Source organism: Pteropus medius, unplaced genomic scaffold (assembly GCF_902729225.1).
Source record: "Pteropus medius unplaced genomic scaffold, Ma_sr-lr_union100, whole genome shotgun sequence".
NCBI classification, from domain to species: domain Eukaryota; kingdom Metazoa; phylum Chordata; class Mammalia; order Chiroptera; family Pteropodidae; genus Pteropus; species Pteropus medius.
This window is the reverse complement of record NW_024344378.1, coordinates 10,585,427-10,603,598: the sequence shown is the minus strand read 5'-3', so window position 1 is coordinate 10,603,598 and position 18,172 is coordinate 10,585,427. Positions and strand designations below refer to the sequence as shown.

Here is an 18,172-nt window from a genome sequence, read left to right as displayed (position 1 = left end):
GTAATGTTTCTGTATCTCATTAGAATTAAGTTAGTATAAATCTAAAGCAGATTCTGATAAGATGGATGGTTAAGTTCTAGAGTAATTACTAAGAAAGTAACTCAAAATAATACAGTGAAAATATCATGAAAAAAATTAAATGTTACATATTCAGTTAATGCAAAAGAAAAGCAGTAAAGGAGGAACAGCTGAACAAAACAGACATGAGACATATTAAAAAATGGTAGACATAAATCCAACTATCAATAAAAACACTAAATGAGAATAAACTAAATAATTATATCTAAAGGCAGAGACTGTCAGACTGGAATAAAAACAAGGTTCAACGCTATGCTGTCTACAGGAGATGCTTTAGATTTAAAGATATAAATAAACTGAAAGCAAAAGGATGGGAAAAAATATATCAGGCAAATCATAAGAAAGTAGCAGTGGCTATACAGATATTAGACAAAATAGGTTAAAATAAAAAAAAGTTACTAGAGATAAAGAAGGACATTTCATAATGATAAAAGGTCAATCCAGCAGAAAGATATGACAATTATAAATATACATGCACCTAGTAACATAGCACCAAAATACATGAAGCAAAAACTGACTGAAATGAAGGAGGAAATATATAATTCAATAATAGTTGGATACTTCAATACCTCACTTCCAATAACAAATCTAGACAAAAGGTTAACAAGGAAATAGAAGATCTGAATAAAACTATGAAATAACTAAATCAAACATATCTATCTATATAACATTCCATCGAGCAACAGCAGAATATAGTTTCATGAGGTGCACACAGAATATTCTCTGGGATAGAATAAGCTAGGTCATAAGTCAAATATCGATAAATTTAAATTATTGAAATCATATATCTTTTCCAACTATAACAGAATTAGAACTCGATAACAGAAAGAAATTTGGAAAAATTCACAAATATATAAAAATTAACCAAAATAACCAATGGGAGAAATCACAAGGGAAATTAGAAAATACTAGGTAATGAATGATAATAAAGACACAACATCTAAAATATAGGAACATCTAAAGCAGTGCTCAGAGGGAAACTGATAGTTATAAACACTTATATGAAAAAATAAGATAGATCTAAAAAAATATAACTTAAACTTCATCTTAAGACACTAGAAAAAGAAGAGCAAAAGAAACCTAAAGCTAATAAGAATTAATAACGATTAGAGAGAAAATTAATGAAACAGATAATAGAAAAATACAGAAAAATCAACAAAACAAAAAATGATTTTCTGAAAAAAAATCAACAGAATTGACAAACCTTTAGCTAGACTGATCACTAGAATCTAAATGAAAGAGAGGCATAGAGTTTACAGAAATAAAAAGAATTATAAATATTATGAACAATTTAACTTAGATGAAATTAACAATTTCTAGTAAAACTGACTCGAGTAGAAAATCTGAATAGACCTATAGTAAGTAAAGATATTGAATTAGTAATCAAAAAATAGAAAACTTACACACAAAGAAAAATTCAGGTCCAAGGAACAACACAGGTAAATTCTACCAAACATTTAAATACCATTCTTCACAAACTCTTCCCCTCAAAAAGAAGCAACACTTCTCAACTCATTCTATTAGGTCAGTACTACCCTGACACCAAAACCAGACAAAGACATCACAAGAAAAGAAAGCTGCAAGACCACGATTTCTTATGACTATAGATGGAAAAATTATCAACAAACCAATCCTGCAATATATAAAAAGATTTATGCACCATGACCAAAAGGGATTTTATACTTATAAGGTTAAGCTGGCTTAATATCCAAAAATCAATTAATTTAATATACCATATCGATAGAGCAAAAACTACATGACCATCTCAGTAGATGCATAAAAAACATTTGATAAAATTCAACACTCTTTCGAATAAAAACACTCAACAAATTACAAATAAAAAGGAACTTCTTCAACCTGACCAAGAGCATCGGTGAAAAACCCACAGCTACTATAGTATTTTAATGGTGGAAAACTGAATACTTTCTCTCTAAGATTAGAAATAACAATAACCACTCTTGCCACCTCTATTCGACATGGTATTGAAGGGCCCAGCCAGAGCAACCAGGTAGGAAATGAAATAAAAAGCACCCAGATCAGAAAGAAAAATGTAAAACTCTCTATTGGCAAGATGACATGATCTTGTAAATAAAAAATCCTAAGAAATTCACGCAAAAAATTTTAAGTAAACGAGTTTAGTAAAGTTACAAAATATAATAAAATCAATTGTTCTTGTACACTTATATCAACAATCTGAAAATGACATTAAGAAAACAATTATTTTATAATAGCATCAAAAAGAATAAATTATCTAAGAATAAACTTAACAAAAGTGCAAAATCTACACTCTTAAAACTCCAAAAGACTGTTGAAAGAAATTAAAGATCTAAATAAATGGAAAGACAACCCAAGTTTGAAAATGGAAAGACTTGCTATTTTTAAGATGGTAATAATACTCCCCTAATGAATCTATAGATTCAATACAATCTGTGACAAAAACCCAGTTGGCTTTACTGTAAAATGCAAGCTAATAATAAAATTCATATGAAAATACAAGGAACTGAGACTAGCCAATCTTGAAAAACAAAATGGGAGGAGTCACACTTCCCAATTTCAAAAATTACTGCAGAACAACAGGAATCAGGACAGTGTGGAACTGGCATAATGACATAGAAATCAACGAAACAGAATTGAGAGTCTAGAAATAAACCCATATATCAACTGATTTTCAAAAACAATACTAAGACCATTCAACAGAGGAAGAACAGTCTTTTTAATAAATGGTTCTGGGACAACTGGATAACCATATACAGAAGAATGAAATTGGAACCTTATATCATACTATACACAAAAATTAACTCAAATTGAGACTAAAATATAAAGCCAAATGATAAAACTCTTAGAGGAAAACATAGGGATAAAACTTCACGATCTTGGATTTGGCAATGGAGTCTTGCATATAACACCAATTGCACAAGCAATAAAAGAAAAAATAGATAAATTAGATGTCATCAAAATTTAAAACTGTGCTTCAAAGTACACTATCAAGAAAACACAATCCACGGAATGGTAGAATATATTTGCAAATCATATATCTGATAAAGGTTTATAGTTAAGAATATAAAAATAACTATCACAACTCAACAATTAAAAAAATCTAATTTCTGGATAAATATCTATTTAAGATATACAAATGGCCAACAAGCACAGGAAAAGATGTTCGACTTCACTGGTCATTAAGAAAATGCAAATCAAAACCATGACATACCACTTCATACCCATTAGGATGGCTATAATCAAGAAGTCCAATAATAAAAAGTGTTGGACTAGGGTGTGGAGAAATTGGAACCCTCATACACTGCTGGTGGAAATATAAAGCGGTGCAGCCACTTTAGCTCTTCAAAAAGTTAAAACAGAATTATCATTTACTCAACAATTCTACTCCTAGGTATACTCCCAAAGAAATGAAAGCATATGTCCACACAAAAACTTGTACATGAATGTTCATAGCAGCATTATTAATAGCTACATGGTGGAAACAACTCCAGTATCCATCAACTGAGGAAAGAATAAACAAAATGTTGCATATCTATACAATGGAATATTATTTAGACTTTAAAAGAAATGAAATACTGATACATGCTACAACAAAAATGAATCTTAAAAATACGCTAAATGCAAAGAAGCCTGACACAAAAAGGCCACATATTACATGATTTCATTTATAAAAAATGTTCAGAATAGGTAGATAGATAGAGACCAAAAGTAGATAAGTTAGTTGTTCCCTAGGGCTGAAGGGAAGAAGAGGAGAAGGTTGGAGAGAAATGAGAAGTGACTACTAATGGGTTCAGGCTTTCTTTTTGGGGGATAAAATATCCTAAAATTGTAATAAACATTACACAACTAAATACCATTGAATTGGACATTCAAAATGAGATGAATTATATGGTATATGAATATCTCAACAAAGCTGTAAAAAAATCCCTAAATGTTAGCTTATAGTACACGTGTACTAATTTTCCTTAAGACAAAATTATCTAGAGCAACACTGTCCAATTGAAATAAGAGTCACATGGATAATTTAAATGTTCTGGTAGCCACATTTTAAAAGGCACAAATAAATATGAAATGTTTTATTAAACCCAATATATTAAAAATACCACTTCGATACACAATCAACATAAAAAGTGGAGCTGTTTTACTTTTTTTTGGTAATAAGTCTTCAAAATTAAGTGTGCATTTTATACTTACAGCACCTTATAATTTGGACTAGACACCTTTCGAGTGCTCAATAGCTATATGTGGCTAGTGGCTGTCATATTAAATGGTGCAGATTTGGTGGCTGTCATATTAAATGGTGCAGATTTGGAGATAAAATTAAAGAAGAAAACCCTGCTATACTGGCTAGCAAAAGAAAGATGAATCCAATTTTCTCTTTTAAAAAGACATAACCCCTGACAAGCCTGTGAAAAGAACAGCTCTTAGTCTCTCCCATCTATTCAGTTTGAAGTGGCTGATCACTAGCAGTGATATGCCTACCGAAATATAGATTCAGCCTATTATTAAGGTTTTCTCACACTTTAAAATTCTAAGTTTTGTTTATATGTATGTGGTGGCCCTATAGCACATGACAATCAGGAATAAATATGTAACATTTTACAAATAGTCACTTTCCAACTATGTAAAGGTTCATTAAGTATAAATATACCAAGGCATGAGCAGGCGAAACTTAGTCTAATTTTTTATTATAGTATTACTTACTGTTTACTGTTATTTTCATTATATAGCTTTCTGTAAAAGATACCAGTCTGAAAATTCACTTTATTGATCCATGTATCACAGTGGGAGGGGAGGGGAAGAGAGAAAAGGCTAGGGAAGCCAGCTAGCCAGATAATCTGAAATAGGAGAGCCAGTCTCCCCAGTATAGTTCACAAAGTACTATATTGGAATCATATTAAACTATAAGCTTAAAAATATTCTGACAGTTATAAATATTCTGATGTTTGTTTCTGACTTAAATGGGTAAAAAGGTCTATTTTACTGCCAAATCAAATTGTATTTTCTTCTCAGATTTGTTACATACAGAATATAGTCACATATATAGTCACATATAGCATATAAAAATGTAAATTTACATAAAAGAAAAAATCAGGCTACAATTCCCACTTCATAAGAGAATGCTTTATATACCAAGCAATCCTCCGCATTTAAAATATAATTTAACTTACAGAACTTCAACTTATATAAAAATTTTCAAGAATGTATTTATTTTATAAAATTAAATATAGTCCTTTTTTAAATTAAAAAAGATTTTTCAATTACAGTTGACATACAATATTATATTAGTTTCAGGTATACGACATGGTGATTAGACATTTATATAACTTATGAAATGATCACCTCGATAAGTCTAGTACCCAACTGACACCATATTCAGTTATTACAGTATTAATGGCTATATTCTCTTTGCTGTTTCTTACATCCCCATGACTGTTTTATAACTGGCACCTCTTAATCTCTTTACCTATTTCACTCATCTATCCAACCCCGCTCCCATCTGGCAACCTGAAATAAAGTTTTTAAAAAGACTGTCTTTTTTACCTGTTTAATTGTGTTCATATGCTGCTTTTCCGTTTCTGTTCTTTTTTTTAGTTCTTCTCTTAAATTGTCTTTTTCTGAACAAATGTCTAAGATGAGCTCCTGATGCTTTTTATTTTCTTTTATTAACCTAAATATACAAAGGGCAGTATAAGTAAAACAATTTTAAAAAGAGATGTGGAATATAATGTTTGCAGATTAGATTATAGATATTTATGATTAATAAATTCACATTCCTAAGTAATCCTTTTGTAATGATACATTCTACTTTGTAATACATTCTTTGGCCAGTCTAAGTATTAACTTTTTTTGACAAATTTGTATATTTCAAATCAAGTGAAATATAATCAGGTTAAAAAAACCATACTCTTTTATGTCTTTGGGCATCTCAGTTATGCACTTCATCCCTTCAGCACTTGAATCCCTTCAGATCAGTTAGTAGTTCTCAACCAGGGGCAATTCTACCCCTCCAGGCATTTGTCTGGATACATTTCTGGTTGCCACAAAAGGGGTGGGCGTTACTACTGGCCTCTTGTGGGTGCAGGCCAGGAATGCTACTAAACATCCTTCAACAGATAGGACAGCACACCAACAACAAAGAACGACCTGCTCCCACATGCCAATAGTGCTGAGGTTAAGAAATCTTGCTTTAGATTTTAAGGGTATTTAAATGATATTCTAATAGAGAAGAGTAGTCAATGCAAAATAAAAGTTTAAACAGAGGTTTCATTTTCAGTACCCTAGAAAAATATAAACAAAATCTTAAAAATTACCTGCAAAGTACTTAGAACTATAAGATACCTAAGAAGGTTAACAGCTGATATTTTAAGATTAACAGCTATTACTTAACATTCATTGCACAATTACTACTTGCTAAGTTTAAGTGCATTATTTCATTTAACATTCAAGTCTATGAAATTAATATCTATGAATTATTACGTTTTGTGAATAAAAAAACTGAAGCCTAGAATTTGTTCTAGGTCATTCAGTTAGTAAGTGGATGAACTGAGATTTAGACCCAAGTCTACTTCCATAGCGCAGGTTTTTCCATTTTCTACTTTGAAGATCTCTCATTCACTCAGCAAATGCTTCCTGGGTACCTAATGCTGTGTTAAGAATACATCAGCAAACTGTCCCTGCCCACATGGAGCTTACATTCTAAGGGAGAATAATAAAATAAACAACTAGATACATAATAAAATGTCAGGTAGTAAGTCCTGCAAATATCTAGGAAAGCAAGTTATTCAAATCTTTTTTGTCACAGTGGTTTAACTTTGACTACTTACATGATTAAGGTGTATACTCAGTATGTTGCAGAAACACAAGAATTCTGGGTATAGTTCATAAGTAAACAGTTTAGGGAAGAAGAATAGCAAGCCCTCAAATTGTCATTATTACATGCCAAACGCACATCCTATAGACGAGCTGTTCTTAATTAACAATTCTGGTTGGGACCTTGGACAATAATATTGCTATTACAAAATAGGAGAATTGATGTATAAACAAAGACATTTGGAAATAGATACATCCTTTAGCTTAGATACATTTAAGCTAAAGGAACTGAAAGGCAGTTATCTTTACAGAAAATTAAATGAAGGAGAAAAAATTAGCTGTTTGAGAGTTAACCTGAGTCATGACATACTTGAAATTTAAAATATTATGTGTGTAACAGAAGATAAACTTAGATTTCAAATGACAGTAGCCAACATTTTTATAATGCCTTAACATCCATGAAACAAATCCATTAACTAAGCATCATCCCTCTCATTTGATAAAAAATCTTTGATTCAAGAGAGGTTGATTTGGCCAGTGAAACAGAGCTTGCAAGTGGCAGTGGGAATCTTCCAACTCTTGGCTTCTGACCAGAACTGTGCTTACCTCAGTCCACTGTGCTTCCACTGTTCAGACAGAATGGAGTAAAACATAGGAATAAATGTGGCTAAAAATATTAGTAATATAGTAGAAAATTAACAACTTGTAACTAGTTCATTTCGGACAACATTAAAAATTCTCTGAAGCCAGACTAATTAGGCTTAGATTTTAACTTTGCCATTTACTAGCATGTGACCTTGAACAAACTGCTTAATCTCTGTGCTTCAGGTATCTCATCAGTTCATACCACATAGGGATGCTGTAAGGATTCTATGAGTTAATATACATAAAGTGCTGGTCTCGTAATTAACAGTACATAATTTTTTGCTATTATTATTATTAAATGTACAACATCTTATATTTTATGAGAGAGGCATGAAAGTGATTAAGAGTCTGGATCTAAGAAAAGTGGGAAAAGGCATCAGGGATAATCTCAAAGGGAAGGTCTAAAAGAATAGAGAGCAAGAAAATGAGAAAGCTACCCTAAAAAGCAAGAATGGCAGAAACACTGATGGTTCAAGTACAAAGTCATATAATTTATTTATAATAGCAGCATTCTAGTAAGAACATGAGTAGGAATAGCAGCCATTAGTTTTAGGGTAGTATTAAGAAGGCCTTAGAGTCTCAAGAGATATTTGTACACCCGTGTTCACAGCAGCATTATTAACAATAGTCAAAAGGTGGAGGCAACCCAAATGCCCACTGATGAACAAATGGATAAACAAAATGTGGTATCTATGGAATATTATTCAGCCTTGAAAAAGGAAGGAAATTCTGACACATGCTACATAATGGATAAACCTTGAGGACATCTGCTAAGTGAAATAAGCCAGTCACAAAGAGGCAAATTACTGTATAATTTCATTTATATGAAGCATCAAGAACAGTCAAACTCTTAGAAACAAAGTACAGTTAAACCCTGAACACTTGATAATCATGTATAACTTGTGAATCCCCCAAAACTTAACTACTAATAGCCTACCACTGACTGGAAGCCTTACTGATAACATAAGCAGTTATTAACATATTTTGTATGTTATTTGTATCATAGTTTCAGATTTGCATGAAAAGGCTGTGGAAATCAGATGCACTACAATGGGAATATAATGCAGTTAACACTACTATATAATACACTTAAAAATGGTTAAGATGGTAAATTTTATATGTATTTCATCAAAATTTAAAATTAAAATTAAAAACGGGAAAAAAAGGGAGGGTTCTGGATGCTAAGAGATTAAAGTTTATTGGGTAAACCAATAAAGATGAGCTGGTTTTGGGAAGACTGATCCACTGAGCAAGAAAATCTGTGAAAAAAAGACTAGAAGCAAATTGATCATTAAAAGCCAACTACATATCCAGCAATATTTGGATAATGAATTTTTTCCTCCTCCTCTGGTATGGAGACTTCTTCTCCTTTCTCTACACACACACCTCCTATTCCGAATTTTGTTTAAAGTACTGTTTTTTAAAAAGAGAATCAGTCTGTATTTTAGCGAAGGCTAGTCTGTTTTATTTTCCTTTCTTAGAGGTTATAAAAGAGTACCTAAACATATGCATCACTTACGCATATAAATCTAGAATAAAAACATGGGGTAATATAATACTATTAGAAAAAGATCAAGTGAAATTAAACTAGTTAAAACAGAAATTCATGAATCCAAGAAGTCTAAAAATAACCATGTTCTTTATTTACTGAATGATAATCAACCAATTCTTCTGTTCTCTAAATTTTAATTTTTTAAACCTATGAATTTATAACGGGGATTTTAAGACTACTTTTTTTAATTTTATGACTTCTCATTTCCTTTTGAATTTCTCATAGTTTTGACAATATTATGCTCCATTCGTTTAAAACTAAAAAATTTGAGTTGTCTTTAGAAATATCTCTAGATCTTAATGAACTTATGCTATTTATAAAATATTCCTTTAGACTTAATATATTAAGTCATGTAAAACAAATTTTGAATCATATTAAAATATTGACTTTATATGTATAATTTATAAATGCTAATTGTATGACATATAATATATATAAAACCACTGACGCGTACCTATTTCTAAAATAATGAAAAAAATACCATAATATTAAAAAAAAGACATATTAAATAACTGGACAAACTTGACATTTGTTCATTCAGTAAATACATATTTTCTGATTAACTATAATGTGCATGGATCTACTGCGAAATTTAAAGTGCACAAGATGATTACCTTCCTTTAAAAAATGCTATTTTTAATCTCTGTGGAAAAAAATAACCTAAAAGAATAAAAAACTTACTTCCTTATGGTGTGTTCCTGCTGCAAATACTTATCTTGCACACACTTTTCAAACATAATTAATGCATGTTCTCCCTTATTCATTCCATTTGGTACTCGGTGTTCTGCAAAATCCGTCGATAAGAGCTCAGATTCTATTTCTTCCAACAAATCCTCTGATGCTGAAACATTCTTTATTTTTGAAATAAGTTTCTTGGTGCAGTCTGTATCATAGGGACTCTCAGAATACATCTTTTGACTAGCTGCTTCTGTAAATGTAGATGACCTCAATTCCGCCAATATTTGAGTTACTGTCTGTTCTGTTTCATTTGTTTTCAAAACTTGCTTCGTAAAATCTCCACCAGGAAAATTAGCTATTTGTTCAGAATTTTCTGGGCATATGTCTGCTTTAGCACAGGAATCCTCTCCTCCACCATGATCTGGAACATAATTTTCCTGTGCTTCGGTTTGACTACTGTGTTCATTAGGCTGACATAAAGTTTTATCAAAGTTTAATGACAACAGTTTAGATTCATTGTCTAAGCTACTGCTTTCGTCAACAGAAAATGAGTTGCATGAATCTTCCTTTAATTCAGATGTCTTCCCAATATTTTTATCTGAGGAAATGGAGTCTATGTGCACTGTCTCTGACATGCTGAATGGCACCAATTCACTCTGCATTTCTTCCAATCTGTTCCTGATCTTCGTTTTACATCTAAGAAAGTCAAAACATCGAAATAAAAGTTTTTTTTAAACCAAGACCATATATACTTGCACATATTCTATGATGTGGAATAACTAAGGGCACAAATTTTATCACTAACAGTTCTTTCAAAAGCCATTCATTAAGAAAAAAAAAAAGAATAGGACAGCAATCCAAGGGTGCCACAACCAGTAGGGTTCTACAAATACTAGTAACTGGAAGATTAGTGCCAAAGAATTGTTTAGCTAGAATTCCTTTGGCTCCATGTGAAGAAAATGACTTTCTTAAAAATCTATAAAATAGTGGGGAAATAGGACAGCAGTGAAAACACCAGAAGAAAAATTATAAACCAAGATAACAAAACAATGCATACTAACGATTACATAAATTTACTGAGAAGGAAAACTAAACAATAACAAAACATGGCTACCAATAACAAAACACAGCTACCTAGAGCCCAGACACCTAGAGCTGAGCTGAAAGAAGAGTGTAAAGGATCCCTGACAGAAATTCATTTTTCGTCCTGGCAGAAATCCAGGAGGTACCATGGGGATTTCCAAATATGCTGCTCATCAAGAATAAACAATGTTCAGTGCAACTCGAATGGAGACCATATGCACTGCCTAGGTCATAAGAGCAACATTTACAAAACTAATTCAATAATGTTAGAATACATTCGTACGCTATTCATGACGGTTATTCTCTAGCTATTTCCTGAAAATAAGTCAACTTCAAAAATTAACCTGAGATAGATAAATATAAACATCCCAGCAATCTTGATGGAAAAGAACTGTCAACTTCTTTTGTCAGATATCAAGAAAGCATGTACGGGGTATCAGCGGTACCGTACATTTTTGGCACCAGGGACCAGTGCTCCTATGAGAATCTAATGCCTGATGATCTGAAGTAGAGCTGAGGCGGTGATGCTAGCACTGGGGAGAGGCTGCAAATACAGATGAAGTTTTGTTCACTTGCCTGCCACTCACCTCCTGTTGTGCAGCCAGGTTCTTAACAGGCCACGCACAGCCAGGGAGCTGGGGGCCCCTGAGGTAGACAATTTACTGGAGTCATGTGAGGTTGGATAAAAATGTGGGCAGATCATAGTTTTGACAGAAACTAATAATTCCAAATGGAAGATGTACTTATGGAAAACAAAACCAAGACTAAATTTTTGAATAACAGAAAGATATATGTTCATGTCAGTCTGTGATGGAGGTGGTGGTCAGAGATGGTGAAAAAGGGTAAAAGAAGATGGTCAGGTAGAATCCTCAGAATGATACACAAGAATGAATTTGCTAAAGACAATAAATCATAATCAATTTGTATATACTTGATTAGAGTATAGGGCTTCTAGTATACAGCAGGTTCTCAAATATTTGTTGAACTAAAACACAGAAGTGACAGGATAAAACTGGTATTTGAGGAATATTTTTCTAGGATTACAGAAAACTGAAAGAATAATTCTAAGAAAGGAAAAGACCATATTGTTTGTCAAATACCTTGTCTTTTAGTTTAGACAGCCCTTTGAGGTATAAATTGTTATAATATAAACATTGGCCTTAATACTATGAATTACTTAGCTGTAAATTTGCAAACAATCAAATAGAAATTATCATAATGATCTTATCACATATATGCTATACCTAAGACAAAGCCCACAATAGTATTAATGGCTTNTCTCTTGTAAACAAAAATATAGCACATTTACACTCATCAAGCACACAGTCACAGCCTTCCTTGTGACATTTCTTTTAAACGATTTCTGTACTTACAAGAAGGCACCTCATTCTTAACTGAATCAAACTTCTTAAATCTCAAGCAACAGTAATAATTGATAAATCTAACAAATATATTCTCTACCGCCCTTACACTCATTTTTGCAAGTGCCGTTCAGTGGTTCTCCATGACGGTGGGACCTACTGGTTTTACACAATAATCTGGGGGGGCTGAACAGCACTTAGTGGGTGGGAACCAAGTTGTTAAGAAGACTCATAATGTGCAAGACAGCACAGAGCAATAAAAATCTGTCTCATTCTGCTGAATATTCACTTAGGTAAACAAACAAACAAACAAACAAAAACTTGATTTTATAATTACCTCAGCTTAGACTGTTTCACTATTATCCTCCCATAAATTAGGAAGGCTTACTTTAACCTCAAAAGGCAAGTCCTTTCTATACTTTTGTTCAGTAACATGCCCATGAAAAGTCTTCATATAAATTGGCATCTGATAACCATTTAGCTTTCAAACTTAATTTTCTGATGCTCAAATGAATACTGATTGGATGCAAAAGGAAATGGAGAGGGGTTAATGAAGATGTATGTATACACATGTAACAAAGCCATCACCAAAGACTAAATAACTATGTAAGAATAGGGGGGAAGAGGGGCCGCAATGAGCTTATGTCCATGATTAACCAGGGGAAAAAACAGTCAGCTGAGTCCTCTTGTGGGCCTCCAGCTGGCAATGCTGATGTAGGCCAGTTTGACTGCTGTCCAAGTTTTTTAGGGGAAAGGAGCTGGGGGTGGGAGATGCCATCAAAAGCTACTGAGGATGAAATAAGTCTAGAAACAGATTAGAGGCAGGATGTAAAACTACACCCTTATTTACAAGATTGTTTTAATTAAGATCTTGTATAAATTAAAATGACATTCATATATAGTGTTTAAAATTATATATTATAATACATGCTGCTTCTTTGAGATAAAAATAAAGGGTTATTTGACTTTTAGCAACTATAACTCATTAGGAGAAAATACTGTATTTAAAACTTAGCAGAGTCACAAAATTCCTCTTAATTTAGCACTTTTTTTTCTAGAGTTGTTTCTGACACAGTACTACAGGACCAATTCACACTTCAAAATTGTTTCAGTGGAGTGAGAACTGGTTTCGCTCTTACTGGAGCTCATCAGCTGCAGGCAACTGGTCAAGAAACATTTCTTGTTAGCCTTAAAGCCAACCATTATCCACCTTGGATTTTATTTCTTAATGTTAGTACTCACATTTCTACGAAATCATTTCCATACAAGAGCCATGTAAATGAAAACACTGTCTTTAACAGCTTTTAGCACTATTTGTTTTCCCAGTAAATTAGCAGTATAAACAAAAAAAGCTTAAGCTCATTCAGTTAATTACAAATGAATCCAATCCACAGATATTTGGTAACAGGTTATCAAAAAAGTCTCATACAAAAGCACCAAGTCATAAATACATTTCCAAACTAGATATTAATTCACCAAATATGTATTCAGCATGTATTATGTGCAGGCACTGTTTTATGTACTGGGAGCAGAGTAGTAAATAAAACAGTGTTCCTTTATGGAATTTATATTCTGGTATAGTGGACCAATACATAAAAACTACGTTAAATCTTTTACTCTTTGTGTTTCATTATTTTAATTTGAAGGTCTGTCAGTGTTCCATCAGAAGCTATATATGATATACATGAGTATTTTTTAAGTCCAACAGAAAAATCTGACGCAGTTCAACAAATTGTTTACAACTACAAATGTTTAAATCACAAACTGTACCATTTGAGTCTCAAATAATACCAGCTGTATACTTAAGTAATTTCCATTAAGCAAGAGCATTTCTGTTCTTCAATATAAGCGTTTACCATCCTTGAAAGGACAAGTACACTAAAGGGTTTTTACATAGTCCTCAAATTAACTTTGAAAGCAGCATAAACAAAAAAATAATCTTTCTGACCAGTTCTAATGAGGTTCTGAAATGGCAATTAAAATCAGAAGCAATAAATTAAATCAGAAAAACATCCATAGTGCAACATAATCCTACCACAATCCCCAAGCAAGTGATTTTTAATAGACATTAACTTTAAAATACAAACACTTTACTGGATGAAGTTTTTAAAAATAGAATAAAATAAGAGAACAGAAAAGAACCTGTGTAAGAAACATGAAAACCATTTCACATGATGAAAATATCTGACATTGAAGTTCATTCAAATTTGATTTATTCAAATCAAATTCTACTTTTAAAAGATTAAAAACTCAGCTGGTTATCTCAAACAATTCTAGATTAATTCAATCAAAAAGAAGAAATATTTTGTAAAATAGTCACATTCTTATTAAGTTTTTGGATAAAATTAAACTTTACTGTTTCCTTAACATGAAATATATCACTAGATTTTAAAAGCTGCTTTTAGTCCATCAGTTTAAAATGTATGTTATATGAGGTCAAGGTCAATTATTCCTGTAAGGGTTTATTCATCTTTGCACCTAAGACTCAGGGCAGAATGAATTTTACGGTGCATTATATCACATGGACAAAAACGATGTTAAAAAGACAGACTCAGGGCAATGAATGCAGCAGCATCCTCCTGCCCCCCAATATAGTACCAAAGTCTGTAACAGAATAACAGAGAAATTATGGTCCATCAAAATTCCAAGAAAAAGAGGCTAAGTAGCCACATCATAAATTACATTATCAAGTTATATATCATTTGATCAGTTTGGTATCTTAAATCCATGTAATTTTATATATCTCATTTTATAATAAGTGTTAAAACAGAAAATTATTAATATAGAAATCTTATTTCAAAGCTACGTGTAAGAGCTCACCATTTGAATTTTAATGAGTCTGATAAATCAAGAAAAGTATTTTCAGTTACTTTTTGTTTCCAAATCTGAAATACTTTTAAAAGAAGAAATAAAATTGACCTGTAGTTCCTTTTCCAAAAAGGCTGATAACTTTAAAAAAAAGAATTAAAGTTGTAAATCTGCCTTAAATTAAGGAATTCTGTCTGGTTAATGTTTAAATTTTGAAACTACCTTTTGCTTGGGCTTGGTTAATTTAGTATGATGTAGTTTACCAAAAAATTAAATTATGCATTAGCACATACTACATAATCATTCTTACAGTAGACTATCAGTTCATATGTCTTAAAGACAAATACATTCACAATTCAATCGATACTTACCAAGGCTGGGTTTGATTTACGCTTCATGTCTATTACCCCTTCACCCCAATATTTTTCCATTTGCTTACTTCTTAGCCCAAATAGACTTTTTAAATCTCAGTAACTAGAAATAAAGTTCAAAGGACAAGTCTGAAATAATATAAGATTCGAGGATTATTTGTAAATTTAAATTATCTATGCTTTCACTGTTGCCCTGAAATGAATAAGAAATACAACATTTTCAATACTGTAAGCTCAGTGACATGTTTATGAGAAATTCAAGAATCAGCTTTAGTTATTTAAAGCTAGAGATAACGCATAAAAGCAAAAACTAAATTTTATTCAAAGAAAAAAAACTGAACTTCAGGTTAAGGATTTTCTCATATGAAACTGTTGGATGAATTTGGAAAACTAGTGCAGATTACGAGTCATTCTTCAAAGGGAAAGATGATTTTTCTAAATCTGTAAATAAGGCTGCTTCGTCCTATCATCATCTCTTCCTCAAGAGTGAGAATACTGCACTGCTTTATCCTCACTCAGTGATGTCAGCATGTAGCTGTAAATAGATGTTTTTAAATTAAATATACTAAGCAATCATCATCAGATAGGCCGTCATTGTATATCATCAAAGCACAACTCTTGAGTTTATGGGTGAAGAAATAAAAGGGTAGAGTGGTTACTGTGCTATATCACTCCTTTTGTTAGCAATAAATAAAACTGAAATAACCATGACACTTTGAAATCTCCACTGTTTAAAGAAACCTTCAAGTTTATATGCAGGTATTCTAAATTAGACAAGTTCTTAAGAACAAAATCAATATAAACAAATCCACGCATTTCCAGGGAATAAACCAATATAAACATAAGCCAGGCATTTCCAGGTAGACTCGTCTGTAATTATACATGCTTGCCTAGTACAATGGGAAAAAAAAAAAAGACTTTTAATTCTTTACACTGCAAGATTTGTGAACTACTCAATATCTTCACCTAATTTAAAATAACAAGAAAAGACCATAAAAAAATGGAAAAAAAAAAAAGGAGGCCAATCAACAGTGTTTTCTGTTTGTGTAATGAATGATGGATGAAGAATTGAAAAGTAGCTGTACAGAGAACAGCGTTCTTTATACGCAAGCATAGTTCAGTTTCACTATCGATGTTTCTAGAAATTTAATCTTTTCCATAAGATCAACACACTGCAAATATGAAGGTGTAGTTAGGAAGGCTACACCCACTACCATATCTAAATACTAAATTTTTTTTTTTTTAATGACTACCAGCACACCTCTTGAAATACTGTTTCAGTGATTTACTGCATATTTTCCTTAGAAAAACTCCCAGCCTATCATTTTGGAAAAAATTAAAAAGCTGGGGATCAAGGGAACATGACACAGGCACGGAGAAAACTAACAAAATGCCTGGGACAGTACGGCGTATTTTTATTATACTGTCTAATTCCCATAGATAAGAGGACAATCAAGTGAAAGAGGCGGTTTCTAATCCAGACATTATGACTCCAAATGCAGGCCTGTTTCTTCTAAACAAAATCAAGACATGAATAAGTTGTTAATAACAATACCACACCTGCACTGTTCCCCAGGATTGCTACTACAGGATATGTATAAAAAACTTTACCTTTTACACGTTTGATAGAGACAAAATTGTGAAATATTATCCTTACCAACCAAAGTTTCAAGATTTATCAAATGCCTTGATGTCCTCGGAAAAAGGCAACATAAAAATCAAGAACATATCTATCTCATACCCACAATCTCAAAAAATCGTCTCTAAGTTACCTAAAATCACAGTAATGGCAATGTTCGGAAGACGATAAAAAGTCGCCACAACAGTAAACATAAAAAACACACACAGTCAACTTGTACAGACGAAGAGAGAAACAGGCGATCGAGTCTATGAAAAAGATCGCTGAGCAGGTGGGGCCGAGCGGCAGTTCGCATTGGGAGACCAGGCCATACGCCCAAATTCCGCCGCTCTCCAAGCGCAGCTCTGCTGGCGCGGCCCTCGCGACCCCCCGTTCAACCTCTCTCGGCCGCCACCTCCCGTGGCAACCCGGAACCAAGAGAGAGAGGCAGGGAGAAAAAGGGATCACGAACTCCGTCCCCCAGAGCCCGACCGATCCTATCAAACGGAGAGCTGCCCTGGGACTTGCAGGACGGAGCGCTAGGTGGGCTGCCCCGCCGCGCCGCCACCAAGACTCCCTGGCCCGCCCCAGGCGACCCACAGGCACTCACCCACTTCTCCGAGCCTCGGGCCGCACCCCTAGCGAGGCCGCTGGGGCTTCGGCTCAGGGACCAACTTCTCCATAGCGAGGTGCGGCAGAACAGGAGATGCGGGCACAGCGATAGGGAACAGGGCCGACACCGCGCCCTCTCCGCCGAGGCTTCCCCAACCCCCCGCGGAGCTGACACATCAACAAAGATGGCGGCCACGGCCCCGCTACAGCTGAGGGGGGTGGGACTTCCTAAAGGAGCCAATCAGCGTTGGGCAGCCGGTGTGACGCGACGCACCTTAGGGCAGTGTAACCTGTCTGCAGTGGGCGGGACCGGTGCAGCACCGCCTTCTGCCTTGGTAGCGTCCAGCCTAGCACTTACAGTCGCTGGGCACCCACGCCCGGTGCAAGCCGGCTCTCCTGCAGAGAAGTCCTCGTAAGTCTTCTTACGCCCCACCCCGACTCAAGCGACTTATTTCTTTCTGCAGGATGCGCTCCTTGGATATAATCCTCACCCTCTGGCCTTTCCTCGTATTAATCAGGTGTACAAAACAATGAGAGAATTCAAAATTATGACTTC

At 33.7% G+C, this 18,172-nt stretch overlaps 1 protein-coding gene across 1 annotated transcript in view; it reads right to left on the bottom strand.

Annotated features, from left to right (window-relative positions):
• Positions 1-17,754, bottom strand: part of CCDC186 (coiled-coil domain containing 186) — a 41,016-nt gene extending 23,262 nt beyond the window's left edge. Inside the window, exons 1-3 of the mRNA XM_039871153.1 lie at positions 17,615-17,754; positions 9,767-10,459; positions 5,620-5,746 (exon numbers count right to left, since the gene is read on the bottom strand). Of these exons, the coding sequence (XP_039727087.1) occupies positions 5,620-5,746; positions 9,767-10,425 (786 nt within the window). The 5' untranslated portion in view covers positions 10,426-10,459; positions 17,615-17,754. The remainder of the gene's footprint in view (positions 1-5,619; positions 5,747-9,766; positions 10,460-17,614) is intronic.
• Positions 17,755-18,172: the final 418 nt, after the last annotated feature.